This window comes from Ambystoma mexicanum, chromosome 12 (assembly GCF_040938575.1).
Source record: "Ambystoma mexicanum isolate Mex_15411 chromosome 12, UKY_AmexF1_1, whole genome shotgun sequence".
NCBI lineage: Eukaryota > Metazoa > Chordata > Amphibia > Caudata > Ambystomatidae > Ambystoma > Ambystoma mexicanum.
In genome coordinates this window covers 547,567,349-547,587,679 of record NC_090936.1, presented here as the reverse complement: position 1 = coordinate 547,587,679, position 20,331 = coordinate 547,567,349, and the positions used below count along the sequence as shown (strand labels likewise).

At 45.1% G+C, this 20,331-nt stretch overlaps 1 protein-coding gene across 1 annotated transcript; it reads left to right on the top strand.

The window, feature by feature from the left end:
• The first annotated feature begins 14,877 nt into the window (after positions 1–14,877).
• Positions 14,878–15,819, top strand: LOC138514570 (olfactory receptor 5AR1-like). The gene has a single exon (XM_069630029.1). It carries the CDS (start codon positions 14,878–14,880, stop codon positions 15,817–15,819), a length of 942 nt encoding a protein of 313 aa, XP_069486130.1.
• The last annotated feature ends 4,512 nt before the right edge of the window (positions 15,820–20,331 follow it).

Here is a 20,331-nt window from a genome sequence, read left to right as displayed (position 1 = left end):
AGTTCAGGAGAGCAGGCATCATAAATTGACTCCGACATAACAAGATTTCTCATACCTTCATACGTGTTCACTCTGTAACTCTTAACCCAACCATCTATGTTTTTCAAACATTCACATACCCAGGTAGCCCAAGGGGTACCATCATGCTTTTTGAGGGTGCTAAACCTCTTAAGGTACTGGGAAGGGGTCTTCCAAAATATAGCAATTAAAGCAAGCTTCACACACACATAATCTATCCTATCCACCTCCCCCAACTCCATCACAACATCAGATACAACAGTGGATAGCCTAGAGAAGAGCCAGGGAAGCAATTGATTCCCTGTAATGTCTTGAATCCCATGGTTATATTCAAACATTGCCAACCAATCCAAAATATCAAGCTTAACCTCATGCATACCCACAATTTCTTTAGGCATACAGGGTCTCTTAGGACTGGAAGACCTAGAAGACTCTGGGAGAGAAGCATTTTCAAGAGATAGCTTTTTCATTTCTAGTTCATGATTCAACTCCATTTCTCTGAGCTTAAGTTCTTGGTGTTTTTGTTCAGTTTGAGAATTTAACCATTTGAATTCCAATTCAAGCCTCATCTTTTCTAGAGCAATGAATTCAGGACTGAGTGTAGGACCTGTAGGGGTGCCAGTGGACAAAGGTTGAGGTTGCTGAGCAGATGAGGGAGCAGTGAGACCTACAATTGGAGAGACATCTACTTCCTCTAACTCATCAATAGTAGACACATTGGCCCTCATTACGACCCTGGCGGAGTGGGTTTACGCCAGCGGTATTCGCGGCGGACCCGTCCGCCCTACTACGAGTTCCCGTAGCGCCATGGAGCCGTTTTCCGCCTGGTTTTTCCGGGCGGAGAAATCCATGGCGCTACGGGACCTTGTTGTTAATTACGCCACCGTATTCTACGGTGGCGTAATTAACGCCTTCCCCACTCCCATTATACCCTATGGGGCAAAAATGGGAATGGGGAAGGGTAAAATGGGGAATGGGGATTTACCGCCCCGCCAAGGTCGGAATGGGGCGGTAAATCCGCCAACCCCCATGGCGGTATCGGCAGCTTTCCGCCGTGCTCCATGGTGCATTTTGCAGCACGATCTCCGCCAGGGTCGTAATGAGGGCCATTATCTTCCTCATTATTTTCCACATTTGCTGAGGGGTCAGGTATTTCAGACCCACTCTCCAGACTTTGTTTCTCTAACAATCTTTCAATCAATTCAGACTTTTTTGCCTTTAACAGAGAGATTCCTATTTCTACACAGATGTTTTAGATAATCCACAGTGTAAATAATGAGGGTCTCCTGACTGTAGCTTTCCATATAAGACAGGATCAATATTGCTTTGTAGTCATGTTTATCCTTGTGGTTAGTTGATCCAAGGTAATAACAACCCTCTAAGTGTAATCACTATACTTGATCCTCACCGCTGTACACCAGAGTTAGGCAGAATTATATGCAGTACCCTTTGGTAACACCACACACAATTAAGGCTACAAGTGACAATACAATTTCACCTTTGGTACAAGCCTGTACTACACAGTAAAGTGGTAGTGATGGCTGAGAAGCTAGACTTATCTCAAGAGCAAGTGAGCAGTATCAATTGTTACACAAAGGATAGCAATTACTATTATTCAAACAAACACTGACTCAAGGTTTCTGAGTAAAAGAATATACTTTTATTTACACATCAGTTATAAAACATTTCGCTAAATTAAAGCAGTTGGAAAATCACGTTACTAATAAACCACATCACTCCCAATAGATTCTGGACAAGTTAAACTCAAAATTAAGTGTGAGCAAAATGGCACTCCAGCAATTTAAAAAGGGAGGGAAAAACAAAGTTAGACTAAAATTGAGCAGCACCAACAGGTAAGTAAGCAGGGCAATCTATAAAGAGGAACTACAATGATAGAATCAAATCAAAAAGGCCTAGGGCCAAAGTCAACAGGACAAAAGTCTTTTGCTCAAGATCACACAGTTCAGAGTAGTTTGTAGTTAAGTCTTTGCCAAGAGTTCTGGGCGAAGTTGGTCGGCAGAAACGTTAGTTTAAGAAAAGAGAAGGACAAGCCCTTGGATTGGCAAAAGGTTTCACACACCTTCACCGCGGCTGTACGAAACGAACAACCGGATTTGCACAATACCTTTAAATGGAGAAGAAGCTGTAGCTGAGGCGGACGTTCCTGGCAGTTCCTGCAGGCTCACGGTTCCAGAAGCGACTGTCGGACTGACATGAAGTAGGAAGACTGGAGGGTCCTGCACGTCACAGGGAAGAAACCAGCAGCAAAGCAAAGCAACAAATAAAAGGTGTGCTCCTTAAAACCCAAGCAGGGTCTGACCTTCCTGGCTTGTAGTTTGGGCGAACTGGTTGGTCCCACCAGCTCAGGGGAAGAAGATTCCTGGAGGATCTTCTCTGTTGCCAGAGTTTGAAGATTCGGACCTGCAGCAGGGCTTCACCGGGCAGTTCAGTCATTGTAGGGGTCCTCTTCCATCAGCTCCTCGTCGGTTCTTTCGTTCCAGTTGCGACTCTGCCTTTCCAGTCCCAGAGACCTGCTTTTTATGAAGTTTTCCCCCATTCACACAGCCTAGCTGTCAATCACGCAGCAGGGTGTCTGTCGTGGCGGGTCAGTCACCTAACCAATCAAACAGAAGTGCGACTTGGGTTACAAAGGGAACCCATGGCAAGGGTCCTAAAACCCCTCCGTCACATCCTGCCTACCCAGACTTTCAGGCGCCTTAAGGAGGGCTTCTGTGTAGAAGCCTGTGAAAGGACGGCGAACAAAGGAACCAAACCAGTTTTGGCGCACAGAGAGAAACACGAGAAAGACATTTTCAAAAAGAAATGGCGACTAAACCCAGCCGGAACCATATACAAATCTATATAGTCTAGCGTGTTTAAGTTTGAGGCTACCAAGATAGCCTAAAACACTACTGTGGTTATTTAAGGTAACCGCGGTAGAGAAAATATGGTAGTTAATACTGCCACCAACCAAGTCTTGATGAAAAGGGAGCAAAACAGTGCTCCAAGAGGAACAGACAAAAAGGGATAAGTAGTAACCCTTTCCAGTACTCCATGTAAGATGATTTGTACTGGGTCTGTGAATTTAAAAGACTGATACAGCCAATGGCAACTTTACATGTTCTGGGAGACAGTAGTCAGTCCCAGAAAATGGAGTCAGAGTTGGGAAGTCTTAAATACAACCCTGTGTCACTTCACTGAAGGTGCTGTGTAACACACAGTTAAAAAGATGATGCCTGGGGAGTAGGTGAGGCTGCACAGTCCATGAACACAATAAATGTTAAACACACACAGCAAAACACATGTAAGAGTGGGAAAAAAAGGCTCACACTCTTACCAAGTGAAAAAAATAAATCCTAGAAATCCAGCAAAGCTGCTGAGGGACTCAGTAGGTAAGGGAAATTAGCCATTCTGGAGAATTCTCCCTACAGGGTGGAGGAAGGAGAACTGTGTTAGGAATGAGAGAGGAGGGGAAGCAAGTGTGTTGTATTGTTAGAAAATAAAGTTGCATCTGAACATGAAATGAGGAGACCACAGTCTTATTTGAGTGGGTGTGAAATATTTATTATGTGATTTAGCGCCTTCATTTATTCATAATTGCCTCACATGGTATGTCCCAGACAGAGACATTAGATCAGCAGTAGCCAACCTTTTGATAAACCTAAGATCAAATACCATCACTGGAGAGGCTGTTCCTTTGTTGTGTTGGTGTCAAAGTTGTGAAATGGAAGTCCACCATATTTACAGTCTCTGGAGCACCATCTCAAGTCAGACAACAATTGAAGACCTTTTGTTTCAGAGATAAACTACTCATGCAATTTTGCATTTATAATGCTGTCTAGGCGCATTATAAACACCCAATAAATAAATAAAATAAATTATAGGGTAGCTTGACACTGAGATCAAAGTGTCATGACGCCTCTTCCTGGGTGATGTGTCCCCCTAATACATTTCCACATACCCATACACAAACATATGAAGTCAGTGTAATCCATTTACCTTAGGTAACATTCTTTTGCAGCACTAGATGCATGGGATGTCCATCCCTGCCTTCAACATGGGCGTTGCATGGTAGCATGCGGGCATCAGCATGTATCTTGTCGTTCTTCTCTGGGGGCTCCCAGGTAGACATCTGGGGAATGAGGAAAGGTCTTTTGATGCACATGTCCAGCATGTGACACATTACAAAAATGTCCCAAATGTGTTCTGGCCTGTACATTAGGGCACCTCCAGTTCGATAGAGGCACCTACATCTTCCTTCCCTTCAACCGGCCAAAGGTGCGCTCGGAAAGCCTCCTCCTTCTGGGTGCCATATTCTGCACCACTTCCTGTGTTGTCTAAGAGGTCCGGATAGATGTCATCTGCCAAGAGAGATGGGGATAGTCAGAGTCAATGGAAAAACAATGGGGATCGCTGATGGGTGCAGTACAATTGGAAAACATAATCAGTACTTATGGTAATGGTATATTGGCTTCATTTTGAGCAAATATACAAGCGTCAACATTGCAGTTTCCACCATTGGGTCTGTGTCTCTCAGCTACGGTGTGTCTCATGAAATAAGGGACTACATGCATTATGCCATTAGGGATATCTCCCACTTTGACATCATTGTACGCAGCAGATATAACAACTATACACTCTTAGTGGATTGCAAATGGCCATGTTCTTAGATTTCCTTATTACTTGGCAATCACGCTTGTGTCCGATTATGCTTTTTGATTTTCATATTCAGTTTGTGACAGTGAACATGGACTTAGGAAATCCCATTTGTGGTGTGCTGCTTTCATACCTTTGCTACTTGTGAGTGCTGTGCTATCATCTTCCACAGGATATCTGTGCCATGACCTGTCTTTGTATAACATATTGTGGCACCTGCAGTCCAACCTTTGTACATGAAGGGTTCTGCATTTCTGTCATGGCCCCCGTTGTCATGTGGGGTGTTTCAGTTGGTGTTGGTCTTCATATGCTGTGCGTCAGTGGTCAGGTCTGTCATGCACAGAACTATGGCAAGGCATCCACTGCATTTGCCTTACAAATGCGAATTCCCCTTGCAGTCCTGATTACCTCTCTCCTTTGTGACACATATATGATTTGCTTGATGTTGTTTCTGCTTACTGTTCTGTAGGTCTCGATGTATACAGGTTGTGGGTTTAACCAAGGAAATGGGCAAAACAGTGGCTTGGAGGCTGTTGTTTCCTCTACCTGTGTAGGTACCGGTACACCTTTTAGGACATCTGGGGTGGCACCAATATGACATGTGTGTAGTCAGAGATGCAATGACATTTGGAAAGTGGGCAGTGCACATAATCTTGCTTTCAATTGCATTTCTCTCTGCTGGAGTGATGGGCAGGGAGATGTGCTGGGGTGCATGAGCGCATCTAGCATCTGATCAAGCACTTTGGAAAATGTGGGCTGCAACAAGCCATGAAGCATGTTCACAGTGTGCACAACGGGTCGGTGGCAAAAAGGGCAGCATTGACACAAGCTGCAGCTGTGGTGGGATGACTTTTCATATGTTGATTCTGCTCTATATAGCTTCCTGTATCTGGGTGAGCAGCTCAGCATTAAACTCCCTGTTCTGGCTGTATAGTGTGTTGAGCGCCCATCAGTAAGCACTTAGGGTCATGGCCTGGCCCGGGGAATGCCAGCTCTCCTCACACAGTCTTTCAGGTTCTTTGATGGGACGCTGCTGCTGCTGCGCACACATCTAAAGCTCAATGCTCTACCGCTAATGGCTGCATGGTGTTTGAAAGTGTGTTTGGGTAATGTGTGGCCCTTCCATACCCTTCCAGGGTCTATTGAATGCACCTGTGGTTTAATTTCCATCACCTGGATGCATTTACCTCGCTGGGTAGAGGTAACTGGACTGTGTTTGTGACACATTTACCAGCAATTATGACAGTATTTATGCCATATTTCACATTGCAAAATGATGGAATTTCCATTCTATTTTCTGGTGTTATTTCTGCTGGTTAAGTTAGCCCTTGGTTACTTACCACTGGTCCTTGTTGGTAATACCTACGGCACTAATTCCTCACTGGAATTATTAGTGGTAGAACTAATGTCCATTTTGGGTTACCTGTAATTCAGGGGGGTTGAACCACTGTCACTAATTCCATTACCACCACATTTTGTCCTTACCTCTTTGGGCATCTGGGGCGCCACCATTGTGTCATGTGTGCAGTCAGAGTTGCAATGGTATTTGGAAAGTGGGCAGTTGCACAGAATATTGATTTTCTTTGCATTTCTCTCTGCTGGAGTGATGGGCAGGGGGGTGTGCTGGGGTGCATGCTGCATGAGCGCATCTAGCATCTGACCAAGCACTTTGGAAAATGTGGGCTGTAACAAGCCATGAAGCATGTTCACAGTGTGCACAACGGGTCGGTGGCAAAAAGGGCAACACTGACACAAGCTGCAGCTGTGGTGAGATGACTGTGCTTATGTTGATCCTGCTCTATATAGCTTCCTGTATCAGGGTCAGTAGCTCAGCATTGAACTCCCTGTCCAGGCGGTATAGTGTAATGAGCTGCCCATCAGTATGGCATCTCTCCTTTAACAATGTTTCTTCCACCTTCGTTCAGGTTCTTGCTGGGACGCCGCTGCTGCACACACCTCTGAAGCTCATTGCTCCACTTCTAATGGCTGCATGGTGTTTGAAAGTGTGTTTGGGTAACATGTGGCCCTTCCAAACACTTTTAGGGTCTATGGAGTGCACCTGTGGCTTAATTTCTATATCCCGGATGCATTTACTTGTAGGGTGGAGCTAACTGAACTGTGTTCATGACAAAATGACCACCACTATTGCAGTATTTAGGCCATATTTGTATGAATCTGCACTAAATATTCAAAAGGACTCCCAAAAATCCATAGTAAGACCTTTGTTGGGGGAATATGTGGATTCTGATATTTGCTAATGCCTTACCATTTGTATATACATATTGTGACAAACCCCGGGAGATCATTGTTGCTTTTGATGGGGGATCCCCTTTCCATGAGGCCACGGAGGTGAGGCTGCTACCTAGAGGGAGGATCTCATGGGGAGGGAAAACCCCACTGAGAGTGCTGGGAGAACGCGGCACCCCTTTTGCCCCTCCACCTCTCCTTATCAAACTTCCCTTACCACATTACCTACTGCCCCCATGTATTTTTGCCATATATTTCAAGTAAGGGCCACTGGGATGAGGAGGATCATTAGAGCAATGAAGATCATTGAGGCGAACCAATGCACCCACTTTAGTCTCTTGAATGATCTGATTGACTAGCTGTCATTCAAAACAAGAGAGGTAAGAGAACAATGTTGTCTTCATCTGGGTACAGACAGAGATCTCATCAGGCTATGTGCTAGAGGGCAAAGCAAATAAGCAGACAGTGTCTGGAAGAGAAGTGCATCCGTGAGAGATCCACGAAGATGGAAGCATACAGGAGAGAAGGAGTTACACTCACTGGTGACTAAGGGTGTTGGGGCACAGAAAAAACAATGCTGAACTGCTGAAGAGTCCTGTAGAAGACTGTGAAAGGTCTCAGTGAGCCAGAGAGGCCGTTGAAGATCACAGGAAACCCACAAACAACTGGAGGGTGATCACCACGACCCTGCATGTACTGGGGTTGCTAAGCGCAAGGTTGGGGAAACCAAGAGGGTGCATAAGGCCCTAAGAAAAGTATTGAATGTCTCTTCACTGAGATAGAACAACAAGATTGGAAGGGGGTCTGGAACCCATACCGGGGAAATACATCCCAACCAGCAGTAAAGAGGAATGCAAACTTTGTACATATGAATGGTACAAATAGACCTTGGCAGGAGAGTAAACCATGGCAGTGGAAAAAAAGTGAAGTCAGATAAAGACAACTGTTAGAGGGAAAGCATTGAATACCTCATTTGGCAGGAGAGTGGACCAAGGGGATACTGAGAACAGGGTCTGGGACTTGTGGCAATTGGGAGGAAGATCTGAAGCCGTGCTTCATCGCAGTGCATGGAATCTGGGTCTGCTCATAAGGGTCTGGGACAGAGGAGTAACATTGCTGAAAATGTTGGAGGGGACATCATGACAACTGAAAGAAAGGGGTGGGGTGGAGTGGGCGGACGTTGCACTGAGAGATAAGACTAAACTACTACACGACAAGAGCCCATTGCAGACGCCCTCGGTTATAACTTTCATCAGACTGATGGGTATCTTTAAAATTAAATTCTAAAGACACGCCCGTCTTCTGAAACATACATCACGGTTCACAATACCCGAACATTAAAATGTTTGTAACCATACTTGCTCATTTGGACAGCTTATGTTTTTGGATGTAAGTATAAAATGGCTGCAACATCAGCCACTCAAATGGGGTACAAGGGCTCTTTTGCTTATTGTTTCTGAAGGATTTTAGAGGAGGGGGGACTAGGTCTCATTGTGGGCATGCCAACCCCAATACAGAAATATCTATATGGAATTATATCTACATACAGGGCAGGATACTGCACAAGAAAGACCCAATAAGCAATGCACAGAAGAAAGGCTTGTAGCTTTTTCAAACTTTAGCCTGACCAGTAATAAGCTGATGAAGCGTTTTGAACAAAACTGGCTTCTAATGCATGGTAAAGGGTCCACAGTTCCTCAGCCACTACCTCCTCACTATTATGCAGGCCTCGGTGGTTATTTCGGCAAAAAAGAGCAGGCCCATGCTTTATCTAACAAAGCTGGCATTAGCATCTCTTATTAGTGCTGGCCTGCAGCTAGTGACAATCATGGTGCGGCAGTGTAGAAAGGGTGTTTGGCCTAGTGGATTTACAATTTGAGGCAACTTCTTTGCTTTATGTGTTTAAGTGTGGGCACAGTATGGCATGCTCATCAGAGTCATATACACAAAACATTCCAGTGTGCTCTTGTATGGACATTGGGCACATCAGACAAAAACAGGTATATGCGCTGTTACATAAGGGAGCACCACATAGACACCATTAACCAACTGGGCAGTGACTTGTGCAGTGCACAAATCATTGCTGCAAAGATATCACTGCATTGATTTGCCATTTGCTACTGTCTGCTTGGTGACAGACAATGAACTCTACTTTCCTAAGCCCTACCTGCACTCCCACACGCACCACACTACCCAACCATTTTATAGTTATTATCCATAACATGTATATGATCTGCACCACTGGCTAGGTTCATGCTAGGTTAAAACGAATAGATACATGCATACCCTCTCCACAAAAAAATCCCATGATTCCCCACACATGCCCTCTGCCCCCACCCCCCACACATACACGCCTCCCATGTCTGCCGAATGAGAACACTCAAATTTGGGGTGTTTTTGGGGTGGGGCGTGGACGGGAGTGTGCCGCAACAGGCGTAATATACTTATGGAAATTCCAACAACTTAAACAGGAACACACGACAAGTATTACAGCTCCCTCAGTCTCGGGGCAGGGTCATTAAATGCACAACACTTGTGAATTTACGGACTCCCTGCTTTTCACCCAGACCCTCCACCATCAGCCCGCATGCCCTTTCTGGTCAGCCCATCACTTAATGTGCCGTCTCTGACCTTACCACCCCCCTCCCATGCACTGGCATGTTCCTCCTTGCCCTGTCTATCATGCAACACCTTGCCTTGCACATGACTCGCCACCGGCTCGCTCAGCTGTACCACCTCACATTTCCTGTGCCGTGCAATTTCCCTGCTCACCCAACCCCTGCCCCACTACCTCACTAGACCATGGGCATGCCTCCTCTGCTAACTCTAGACCCACCTTATCATCCTCACCAATACAGTGTGACCCCTGAGGTGTTGCTAGACACTCGCCCACTAGTTCTCTCTGGGCTTTCCTGTTCTGCTTATCACTGACCTTCTCTTATCCCCTTACATGCCCCATAGAATGTCCCTAATCTTCAAGTACCTATCTGCCCAATCTCAGATTCTCCTATGTATGTGCCCACTCCCCATCGCAGCTCGACCCCCTCGTTTCAAATTTGAACTTACACTTCACCCAGCACCTCGCCCTCGCAGTACCCCACACTTCCCTAGCCATGACTCGCTTCCTCCCCCCGAAGCCCCTCTTCCATCACCTCACCTACCTATCTACCCCCGGTCTCCTCTACCACGTGGCACCTCACATCCCACTGGACAAGTCTCCCATCACCTCATATTCACCTTTTCACCTCTTCCACACAGCACCACACCCGCCCCCACTTGTTGCCTTCTCACTGTGCTGCTGCCTGTCTCCCATCACCTCTCCTACCCCTGGTATCCCCTCCCATGTGGTACCTCACATTCCTTGTCCGCTTCTAACTATGCTGCTGTTGCTACCCCTGGTATCCCCTCCAATGCCTCACCTCACACCCCTCTGGACAAGTGCGTGCTTCTCATTGCGCTGTCTCCCCCAGGGTTCTTGTGTCTCGCTTACATTGTACAACATTTTTACCAAGCCCCTTTTCGATGATCTGGATCATCTCGGTATCACCTACACTAACTATGCAGATGATACCAAGATCCTCCTCCCGCTTTCTGGGGATTATGAGGATACGATTGCCTCTCTATACCTAATTTCAATCGCTCCACAATCAGTGGCAACAGCTTCCCGGTGAAAGCAGCCAAACTGTGGAACTCCCTACCTCCCACATTGAGAACTGTACATCATCATCCAGGCATGGATGGTCACACATGGACTAGGCCTGAATGATGATAAAACCAAACTCATCAACCTGGGCACCACCTCTAGCCTAAAAAAACTAGGACCTGACTATACCTCATTTTTAATTGATGGCAATAGCATCAAAGTAGGACATGAGGCAAAAACGCTAGGATTTTACCTTGACTCAAACCTCTCTTTTGCCAAACAGGTTAACTCTCTAGTATCCTCCACGGCCTACACATGTAGACTCATCCGCACAGCTAGACCATTTCTCTCTGACACTAGTTGCACTACCCTGGCTAGAGCCCTCATCCTGTCTCTCCTGGACTATTGCAATGCCCTCTATCTAGGGTCAACCAAAGCCACCATTAGAAAAATCCAAACTTTACAAAATAATGCCCATAGAACGGCATTAGGCATCTCTAGAAGAGACCACATCTCTGAGAGTAGCCGACACAATAACTGGCTCCCAACCAATGACAAAATCCTCCTAAAAACGTTGTCACTTACCTATAAATCCCTTAATAAAGCTGCACCCACTTACCTGGTCAACAGATTCCATAGACAGAGCTCCCTGAGACCATCTAGAACAGCTTATAAAGATTGCCTCTCTATACCTAATTTCAATCGCTCCACAATCAGTGGCAACAGCTTCCCGGTGAAAGCAGCCAAACTGTGATATGATATGATATGATATGGTATTTGTAACGCGCCTATACACAAGTGTTTCAAGGCGCGACGAGGCAGGGAGGGAGGGAAACAAGGGGAAGACAGACAAACGATCCTACTAGGCCAGGTGTCATTCAGATCGCGCAAGTGCAGAGGTAGGGGGAAAAGGAGAAAGTGCAGGGGGAGGAGGTGGGGGGGAAAGTGCAGTACACGGTAAGTAGCGTAATAAAATAATAAATAATAAATAATAAATAAAAGGGCCAGCTGGTGGCAAGTGCGAGGTAAGTGCAGAGCAAGTGCTAGGAAGGGGGCTGTAGGGATACAGTGACAGTCCCACAGTGCAGGGGGAGCCAGGGAGGCAGTGCAAGTGGAGAGTGGCTGGGCCCTGGACCGAGGTCGCTGAGAGTGGCCAAGATGCAGGTTTAGTGCAGAATTTCAGTGGGGAGTTAAGCAGGTTTAGCAGGGGAGAGGGAGAGAAAAGGCAGAAGCGAAGAGGAAGGTTTTGAGGTGCTTCCGGAACCGGAGATGGTTCTCCTCAAGTTTCAGGGAGGCAGGAAGGCTGTTCCAGAGGGAGGCCCCTGCTGCGGAGAGAGATCTACCCCCAGCTCGTTGCTTCGAGAAGCGGCTGACCATGAGGGAGTTGGAGACGGATGAGCGAAGGGCTCGTGAAGGAAGATATTTAGGAAGAGAGAGTTGAAGGTATTTAGGCCCCAGGCCCCAGACGGCCTTGTGGACAATGCAGAGGGTTTTGAACTTAATCCTCGCAGCCACTGGGAGCCAGTGAAGAGATTTCAGTCCTGGAGAGATACGGTCCCTGGGCTTGAGGCCAAGGACAAGTCTCGCAGTTCTGTTCTGGATAAGTTGCAGAGGGCGGAGAGTGGAGGCAGGCAGATTAAGATAGAGGCTGTTACAGTAGTCCAGCCTTGAGAGAACCAGGGCTCGGGAGACAGTGAGCTTCTGGGGGAAGGAGAGGAAGGGAAGAATACCTCTGAGGAGGTGCAGCTGGTAGTGTGACTTCTTAGAGACGTCAGATATATGAGGAGAGAAGGAGAGTGTGGAGTCGAAGATGACCCTGAGGTTTTTAGCCTTGCAGGTAGGGGCAGGAAGGGGGCCAAGGGAGGCCGGCCAGAGAGCTGCAGGGAAGGAGGGAGTGGGAACTGTGGAACTCCCTACCTCCCACATTGAGAACTGACCTTCCCTACCAAAATTTTAGGACCAACACTATACTGTGGCTGAAAATGAATGGTCATTAAATGTAGCAAGCAGCCAGGATTATACCTGCACACACTCACCTTACTATCACCTATACTTGTATATATTGTATATACTGCTGATGTAAGCAAGCTGTATGTATCATTTGTATTTTTGCTCCTGCACCATCCGCCTATAAATATGCTCTATCTGTATATACCCTGTATTTAATACCTGTATGTAAATATTGACGTTGTTGTAACTAAGCTTTGCATATTCATTTAACTGCTGTGCCCTGTTACCTTAGGGTATGTTGTGCATTACAAATAATAAAACAAACAAACAAAAAAATAAACAAACCTCACCTTCCCCTGGTCTCGCCTCCCACGTGGCACCTCACATCCCCCTGGACAAGACTCCCATCACCTCGTATTCACCTGTTCACCCCTTCCACACAGCAGCTCACCCGCCCCCACTTGTCGCCTTCTCAATGTGCTGCTGCCTGTCTCTGATCACATCACCTACCCCTGGTTTCCCCGCCCATGTGGCACCTCACATCCCTTGTCTGCTTCTAACTACGCTGCTGTCACTACCCACTGGTATCCCCACTGAGGCTTCACCTCACACCCCTCTGGACCAGTGCCTGTTTCTCTTTGTGCTGTCTCCCATTACCTCACCTTCCCCTGGTCTTCCCTTCCACGGGTCACCTCATACCCTCCTTACCTAGCTATCCTTTTGTTCCCAGTCTTCAGTGAATAAAACTGGAGCAAATGTCTTTATGGAGTGCAGCTGTTGCTCAATGAGAGCCAACAAGCACAGACATGTTTTTTCCCCGATTAGGGTTTATCATGAGTAGTATTGAAAACGCACTCCCCCGCCGTTTTTTCTCTGCAAGGAAACACCAATGTGTTTCCCTATTAATCATAAAACTCAGGACCGACGCTTCACCAGTAACATGCACTGATCAATTACATACAATGAAGGAAAAAAACAAGCAGCGCACTCCGATTTATAATCTGCTTTTTAAAGTTTCCTAACAATACATTTATAAAGAACACATTCACACGCACACATCTCAAATTACGCATTCATTATCAAGTCAAGTCAAGTATCAGGCGGTCACAATGCGCCCCCCCGGCCCTCCTGCCAAAAGATGGGGGGGGGCAAAAAGGCATGACGCATATGTTGGTGGGGGACAACCTCCACCATCCCCCCTATAATTACGCACATGGTCTGGGACACTTAACACAGCTTGGGAAAGACATCCAGGTTGATGTTCTTCATCGCAGTACCTAGAAACTGGGTCTGCTCACAACAGCCTGGGACCCTCAACACAGCTTTGGAAAGACATTCCGTTTGTTATTCTTCATCGCACCACCTGGCACTGCTCACAAGGGTCTGGGACCCTCGATACGGCTTGTGAAAGATATCGAGGTTGGTCTTCTTTGTCACAGCATCTGAAAGACAGGTCTGCTTACAAGGGTCTGGGCCCCATGCCTCAGCTAGGAAGAGAGTATCCTATTTGTGACTATACGGAGAAGCAGGTTGGCTCAACAGGGTCTGGGACTCTTTCTTTTCAAACTAGACAAGAGAGACATTTTATGAACCGTCTAGTGACTACAATTGGGGGGGGACCCTTTAGAACTCGGGGGAACTTTCTTTGTTTGGAGCACATGTTTTCATTTGAACTTTAGTGGAGAATTATAAAATAGGACTGTGGGTCACCTTATATTACATTTAGTTTTTGAGGGACAGGTTAGGATTTGGACACAGGACATTGAATTTTACTTTGGACATTCTGACACAGACAGTTTCATTAGCTACTTTTTTGAGGCAGGAAACCCCCACTTTGCGATAGGGAAAGTTAGGATTTCCTCCAAAATCCCATTTTTAAAAAATAAATAAAAGTATTTGCCAATCAGCATGCCACCCTTATGTCCGAGTCTTACTCCTACACCATCATCATATGTATTGCCTTAAATATATAATGCAGTTCATTTGACTGTTTTGATTCTTTCTGAAAATTGTGAACTCGATGTTGATCTCAGAAATGTATTGAATATTTTTGCATCCATTGTGTGTGTGGGGGGGGGTGGAGGGGTGTGTGTCATTTTAGTGTATCTGTGTGTGTTTTCATTCCTGAATGTGGGTGTGTTTTAAGGCCTGCAAGGTGAAATTGAGGATGCCTAGGATAGACCTTTGATGTAAATATCCCTAAAAATGGACAGTGGCTTATTATTTTGGCTGTGTAACTCCAACTGCTACTTATTTTGGGGTAAATATCTCCAATTTGAAAAATGCACACTTAACAATCAACCTAACAAGTGATTGCTATTTTTTCTCTACATTTCTATTTCAGCAAATCAGTTGACAGAACAATGCATGTGGGAAATGGAACATCAGTGACAGAGTTCGTCCTCTTGGGACTCACAGATGACCCTGTTCTACAAGCTAAACTCTTTGTGCTGTTTCTTTTGGTCTACATCTTCACATTTTTGGGAAATAGCAGTATGATAATATTGATCCGTGTAGCGCCTCAACTTCACACTCCTATGTATTTTTTCCTCTTTAATTTGTCATTTGTAGATCTCTGCTACTCTTCAGCAATTACACCAAACATGCTAGCAAATATGCTATCAAGAACAAAGGTAATATCTCTTCCTGGATGTGCAACACAGATGTTTTGCTATATAGCATTAGCCAGTTCTGATGGACTTCTCTTGTCTGTGATGGCCTATGATCGATACAATGCCATATGCAATCCCTTGCTCTATCATGCCATGATGAACAAAAGATTCTGTTTAGTCTTTGTAGCTGGCATGTACATATTTTCCGTCTTCACTTCCCTGATACACACCAGTTTCACCTTTCAGTTGTCCTTCTGTGGTCCAAACAAGATTTTAAATTTCTACTGTGATATCCCTCCATTACTGGAGCTCTCCTGTTCTGACACCTCACTGAATGAGTTGGTTACATTTGTGGTTGGTGGCAGTGTGCAAGTGGGATCTCTCCTCATTGTCTTGACCTTGTATGCTTATATTATAGCTGCCATTTTAAGAATACGCACCTCAAAGGGGAAAATGAGGGCATTCTCTACTTGTGCATCACACTTGGCATCCATCACTGTACTATACATACCTGTTCTCTTCATGTATCTTAGGCCACAATCCAGTTACTCCATGTCCAAGGACAGATTTGCCTCCATATGCTACACAGTGTTGATTCCAATGTTAAATCCTGTGATCTACAGCCTACGGAACAAAGATGTCAAAGAAGCTCTTGCAAAAGTGGTTGAAAGTTCATGTCTTAAGACATATTAGCTAATACGTGAATGTGAGCTGCTTGAACTAATGTTTAAATAGATGTCTGTACATGGTAGAAAAGTGCCTGCAAAGTTATCAGTAGGTAGACATGCACGAAAGGCAAGAAATGTAAAACATTGCCTTGCTCAAATTAAGGAAGCTAACCGCAATTAAAATAATCATTTTTCTTTTGCCAAAGTCTTTTTTTTTAACCATGTTGGCAAAACTTGAAGATGAGTCACAAAGTTACAGATTTAAATATATATAAGACTATCTTATATACCTGGCATTGCCTGGGATTTTATTTTCTTATAGGTATTATTTGTTAGAAATACCTTAAGGTAGTTTTACGCTTTTCGGAAACGCTCCATAATTTTTCAATTATTTCTAATTTTAAAAATGTTTTCTCATAAAGACTACACAACACGATTTATTGTTCTTCTTAAAAACTCATTCTGAAACGTATAACTGTACGTGAGAACAACATGGGGATTTCTGAGCAGTATGATGGGTGACATGATGCCGACGGTGGCAACAACCACAGGCCTAAGGTGCAATATTACTAAAATACATGTTCATTGTAAGGCTTGTTTATAAACAAAAGTTTTTGTTTCCCTTCCTGAGAACACTGTCACTTCAAGTACGTTGGGCAGCAATTATTTAATGCATAGCCTTGTGCCATTACACAGACTAGGTGGGTCAAATTTGTGAACCAGCATGGTGGGTGACCCAACTTTCAGTCGAAGTTTATGTGGTGGCATTCCCGGGAGGTCGAGTAAGTTGAGGAATTCTGTTGGCTAGTTTACGGCTTTGTCAGCATCCACCACTGTTATCGATCGAGTTGTACTCAGTAACTGTGCCTGGAAGCGTATCCTGAATCTGATCCTAGGACCTGCACCTCAAGTTTTTTTCCTCCCGCTTCTATGACCACATTGATGTTTCTCTGATTTCAGGCAACCGTCTCATGTGTGAAAGTGCTGAAATCCAGGGAACGGGTGGGGTATCCAAATGTCATGTAGCCATGTAATGTATACTGCATTTTTATATTCTGTTATCCTGTATTTACATATTTGGTTTTGTTTATTCACTTTTTATGCAGTATTCTCTCTTTGGCACTGCAATATCCCTTTTGTTATTGTTAGTTTCTGGCATTACACTGCCATGAGCCTTTCTGATATTGGAAAGTTGGATCCAATATCTTAATCTTTAACCTTCACTGCCAGGGTAGTACAATAGAACACCTCATAGGGCCTGTGGAATCATGGAGAATTCCACTTCCTCACAAAGCTGCGTACATACACTTGTTTTCCAGGCATTCGGGGTTGTGCCTGTCTATCTACTGCTGGCATGGTTCTGTCCGTCTCATTTTCTGAGGAAAATGGTGGAGAAATTTGTTTGGCAATACATCTTACTGCACGTGTTAATTGTGTAAGGTATTCTTTGAACTCTTCCTCTAGCACTGCTGCTGTTCTGTGTGCATCAGGCATTCTATTCACTGGTGACAGTGGTGTTTGCATGCGTCGGCCAGTTACTATTTTGTGGGGGGACAAGTGGTGGTCCTTACTGGGCTGAGTGCGCAGCTGAAAAAGGACCAGTGGGAGACAGTAAACCCAATTCTTTTTTAGAGTGACAGAGCTTTGATAGTCTACTTTTAAGGAGGCCATTGATTTTTTCTACAATACCATTAGCTTGCAGGTGATAAATTGAGCTCATCTTGTGTTTTATTCCTAGTAGCGATGTTACTTCTTTAAATAGGTCATTGACGAAATGGGTCCGGTTGTCGTATTGTATGACATCACATATCCCCCACCGAGAAAACACTTCTCTGACAAGGAATTTGGCTGCACACTTCGCGTCTAGATGGGCACAGGGACTAGCTTCCACCCAGCGTGAAAAGGGACAGACCACCACTATCAAATATCTTGCTCCATTGCATCTTTCTCCCATGTCTGCATAATCAATGTGCAGCTCATGAAATGGCCCGATTGGGCTGGGCAGTGTTCCTCTAAGAGTCATTCCTGAATGAAAAATCTTGCATGTTGTGTATTTGCCCACCATTTGGTTAAGATGCTCCTGGAGGTTAGGAATGAACTACTCCTCCTGGAGATATGCTGCTATGTGTTGTTTCGATGTGTGGGCAGGGAAGGGCAGTTGCTCAAATGCCACATGTAGTAGTTTTACAGGTGTCACTACTTTCTCTGTCATGTCCTGTCTCCAAAGTAGGTCTGTGGGAGATTGTGTGCACCCCCTTTTACTCCATAACTCTCGCTCTGTTTGTGGGGCTTCTTTTTGTAAGTCTATAATCTGGGTGATTGGTAGTGAATTGTACCCATCTTGCTTGTTTTCATCTTGTTTATTCACCAGTATAAATTCATTGTTGACTGGTGCGGGTAAATATGCTGCTTCTTTAGCGGCTGCATCGGCAGCAGCATTCCCTAATGAGATTTCATCATTATTGTGTGTGTGTGGGTTTGGCATTTTACCAGAGCCACTACTGAGGGTTCTGCAAGTGTTTCGATCAATTTATTTAGCAGTTCTGGGTCTTGAACCGGAGAACTCCCCTCCATCGGGATAGTCCAGCATGGACTGTTGTGGTTAGGTATGCAGAATCTGAATAGATGGTGACATAGCAACCTTTTGCAGCATGAAGTGCCTTGATTAATGCCACTAGTTATGTGGCTTGAGATGAATAATCAGTGGGCAGAATTCTTTGGACCAGTACCTCATATTCTCCTTCTTCTAGTCTCACCACTGCTGCCCTGACATGCTTTTCCCCTTTTTCTTGGCATATGGATGCTGACCCATCAATGAAATACACCTCGCCTTCTGACAGTGCAGTCTCACTTGCTTTGGGAATGCCGTCCCCTTCTCCCTCATAAGTTGCGCAATCATGTTCCTGCATGTCTTGTACTGTGCATGATTCAGTAAGGACTGTGGCGGGATTTACTGCTTTGCAGCGTACAACATGTATATTGGGGCTTGAGAGGATGATCTCATAGGCTAATGCTCTCTGAGTTGTGAGTGTGGACTTGGACCTTCCTAGGATGACAAATAAGGAATGCTCCACACAAAGGGTGACAAAGCACCCCATCACGATTGTAGACCTCTTTTTGATTTCTAAGGCTGCAGCTGCAAGGGCCAGTTCGCAAGCGAAGTGTCCCTGCATTACCGAATCAAGTGTGCCACTGTAGTACGCCAAGGACTTTTATTGCGTCAAGACAGCTTTCATTAAGGTCCCATTTGAGTGCGAGAAGAGGTAAAATTTGTCTCATAATCAGATGTGGCTTGAACTGAGGCCGTGCTAATCTGTTCTTTCAAAGCTCCAAAAGCTGTGTGCATTTCAGGTGTCCATGCAATGAGGACCATTTCCTTCTGGGCATCATTAAGACCTTGCAGTAGGGGCCTTGTAAATGCAGCATAATCCAGTATCCAGGCTCTACAGTAATTGCAGATGCCGAGGAACTTTTGCATGTCTCGGACAGTGTGTGGTCTGGCTGAGGTGCGCACTGTTGCCGCTCAATCCGGTATTATTCTTTTGCCATCTTTTGAAATCAATTGGTTCAAGTACAGGACCTCAGCCAGACAGTTGTGCAATTGTTTTTTGTCTACTTTGTATCCTTTATGTGCTAGTAACTGAAGAAGGGCACTGAATCTTTCCTACAACTTGCCTCACCTTTACTGCAAACTAAAAGGTAATCTACGTATTGAAAGATGACACTTGAAACTTGAATATTGCCAAGGTCTTTGTGTAATACCCTGTTAAATATACTTGGGCACTTGCAGTACCCCTGGGGTAACTGCCGGTGTTCGTACCTCCTCCCCCCTAGTGTAAAGGCGGTGAGATATTGTGGTTCTGGATCAAGGGGCACTGAGAAAAAGGCATTTTTCAAGTCCACCATGGTGAATTGGGTGACCTTCTTCGAGATGCTACTCTGATATTGATGCTGGATTCGGGACAAGTGGGAACTCCCTTTGGACAATTTCATTAATAGGGCGAAGGTCCTGGATTATACGTCATAACCCCCTTTTTGTTTTTTTAGTGGGGTATTCTGCAGTATTGCATGGTGAATTTGAGGGGCCAATTATCCCCTGTTGTAATAGTGCATGGATGGTTTCTTTTATTCTTTCCTCTGCCTCCCTGGACAAAGGATATTGTCTTACCCTGGGCAACACTGCTCCTGTTTTGATTTTGATTTTCACTGGGGTCTCTTCTCTTAAAAATCGTACATCATGGGGGCCCACAGTCCATAAATGGGGTTGTATTTGTTGCAAATTAGAGTCACAGAATGGTAGCGGTGCACTGACAACGGCCATGAGGGGGCTTGACACTTTTCTGATCTGTACCATAATGTCACATGGGATGCACATTTCTAATATGATTTCCCCATCAGTGTCATTGTCAGTGAACAATTCTTCGTCTGTAAGTTTTTGCAATGGTGTATTTGGATCAATACATAGCACTGTTTGCCATTCGCATCCATGGTTGTCCAGGCCAATGGCAACATTATTTTATCTTATACTTGTACCCCT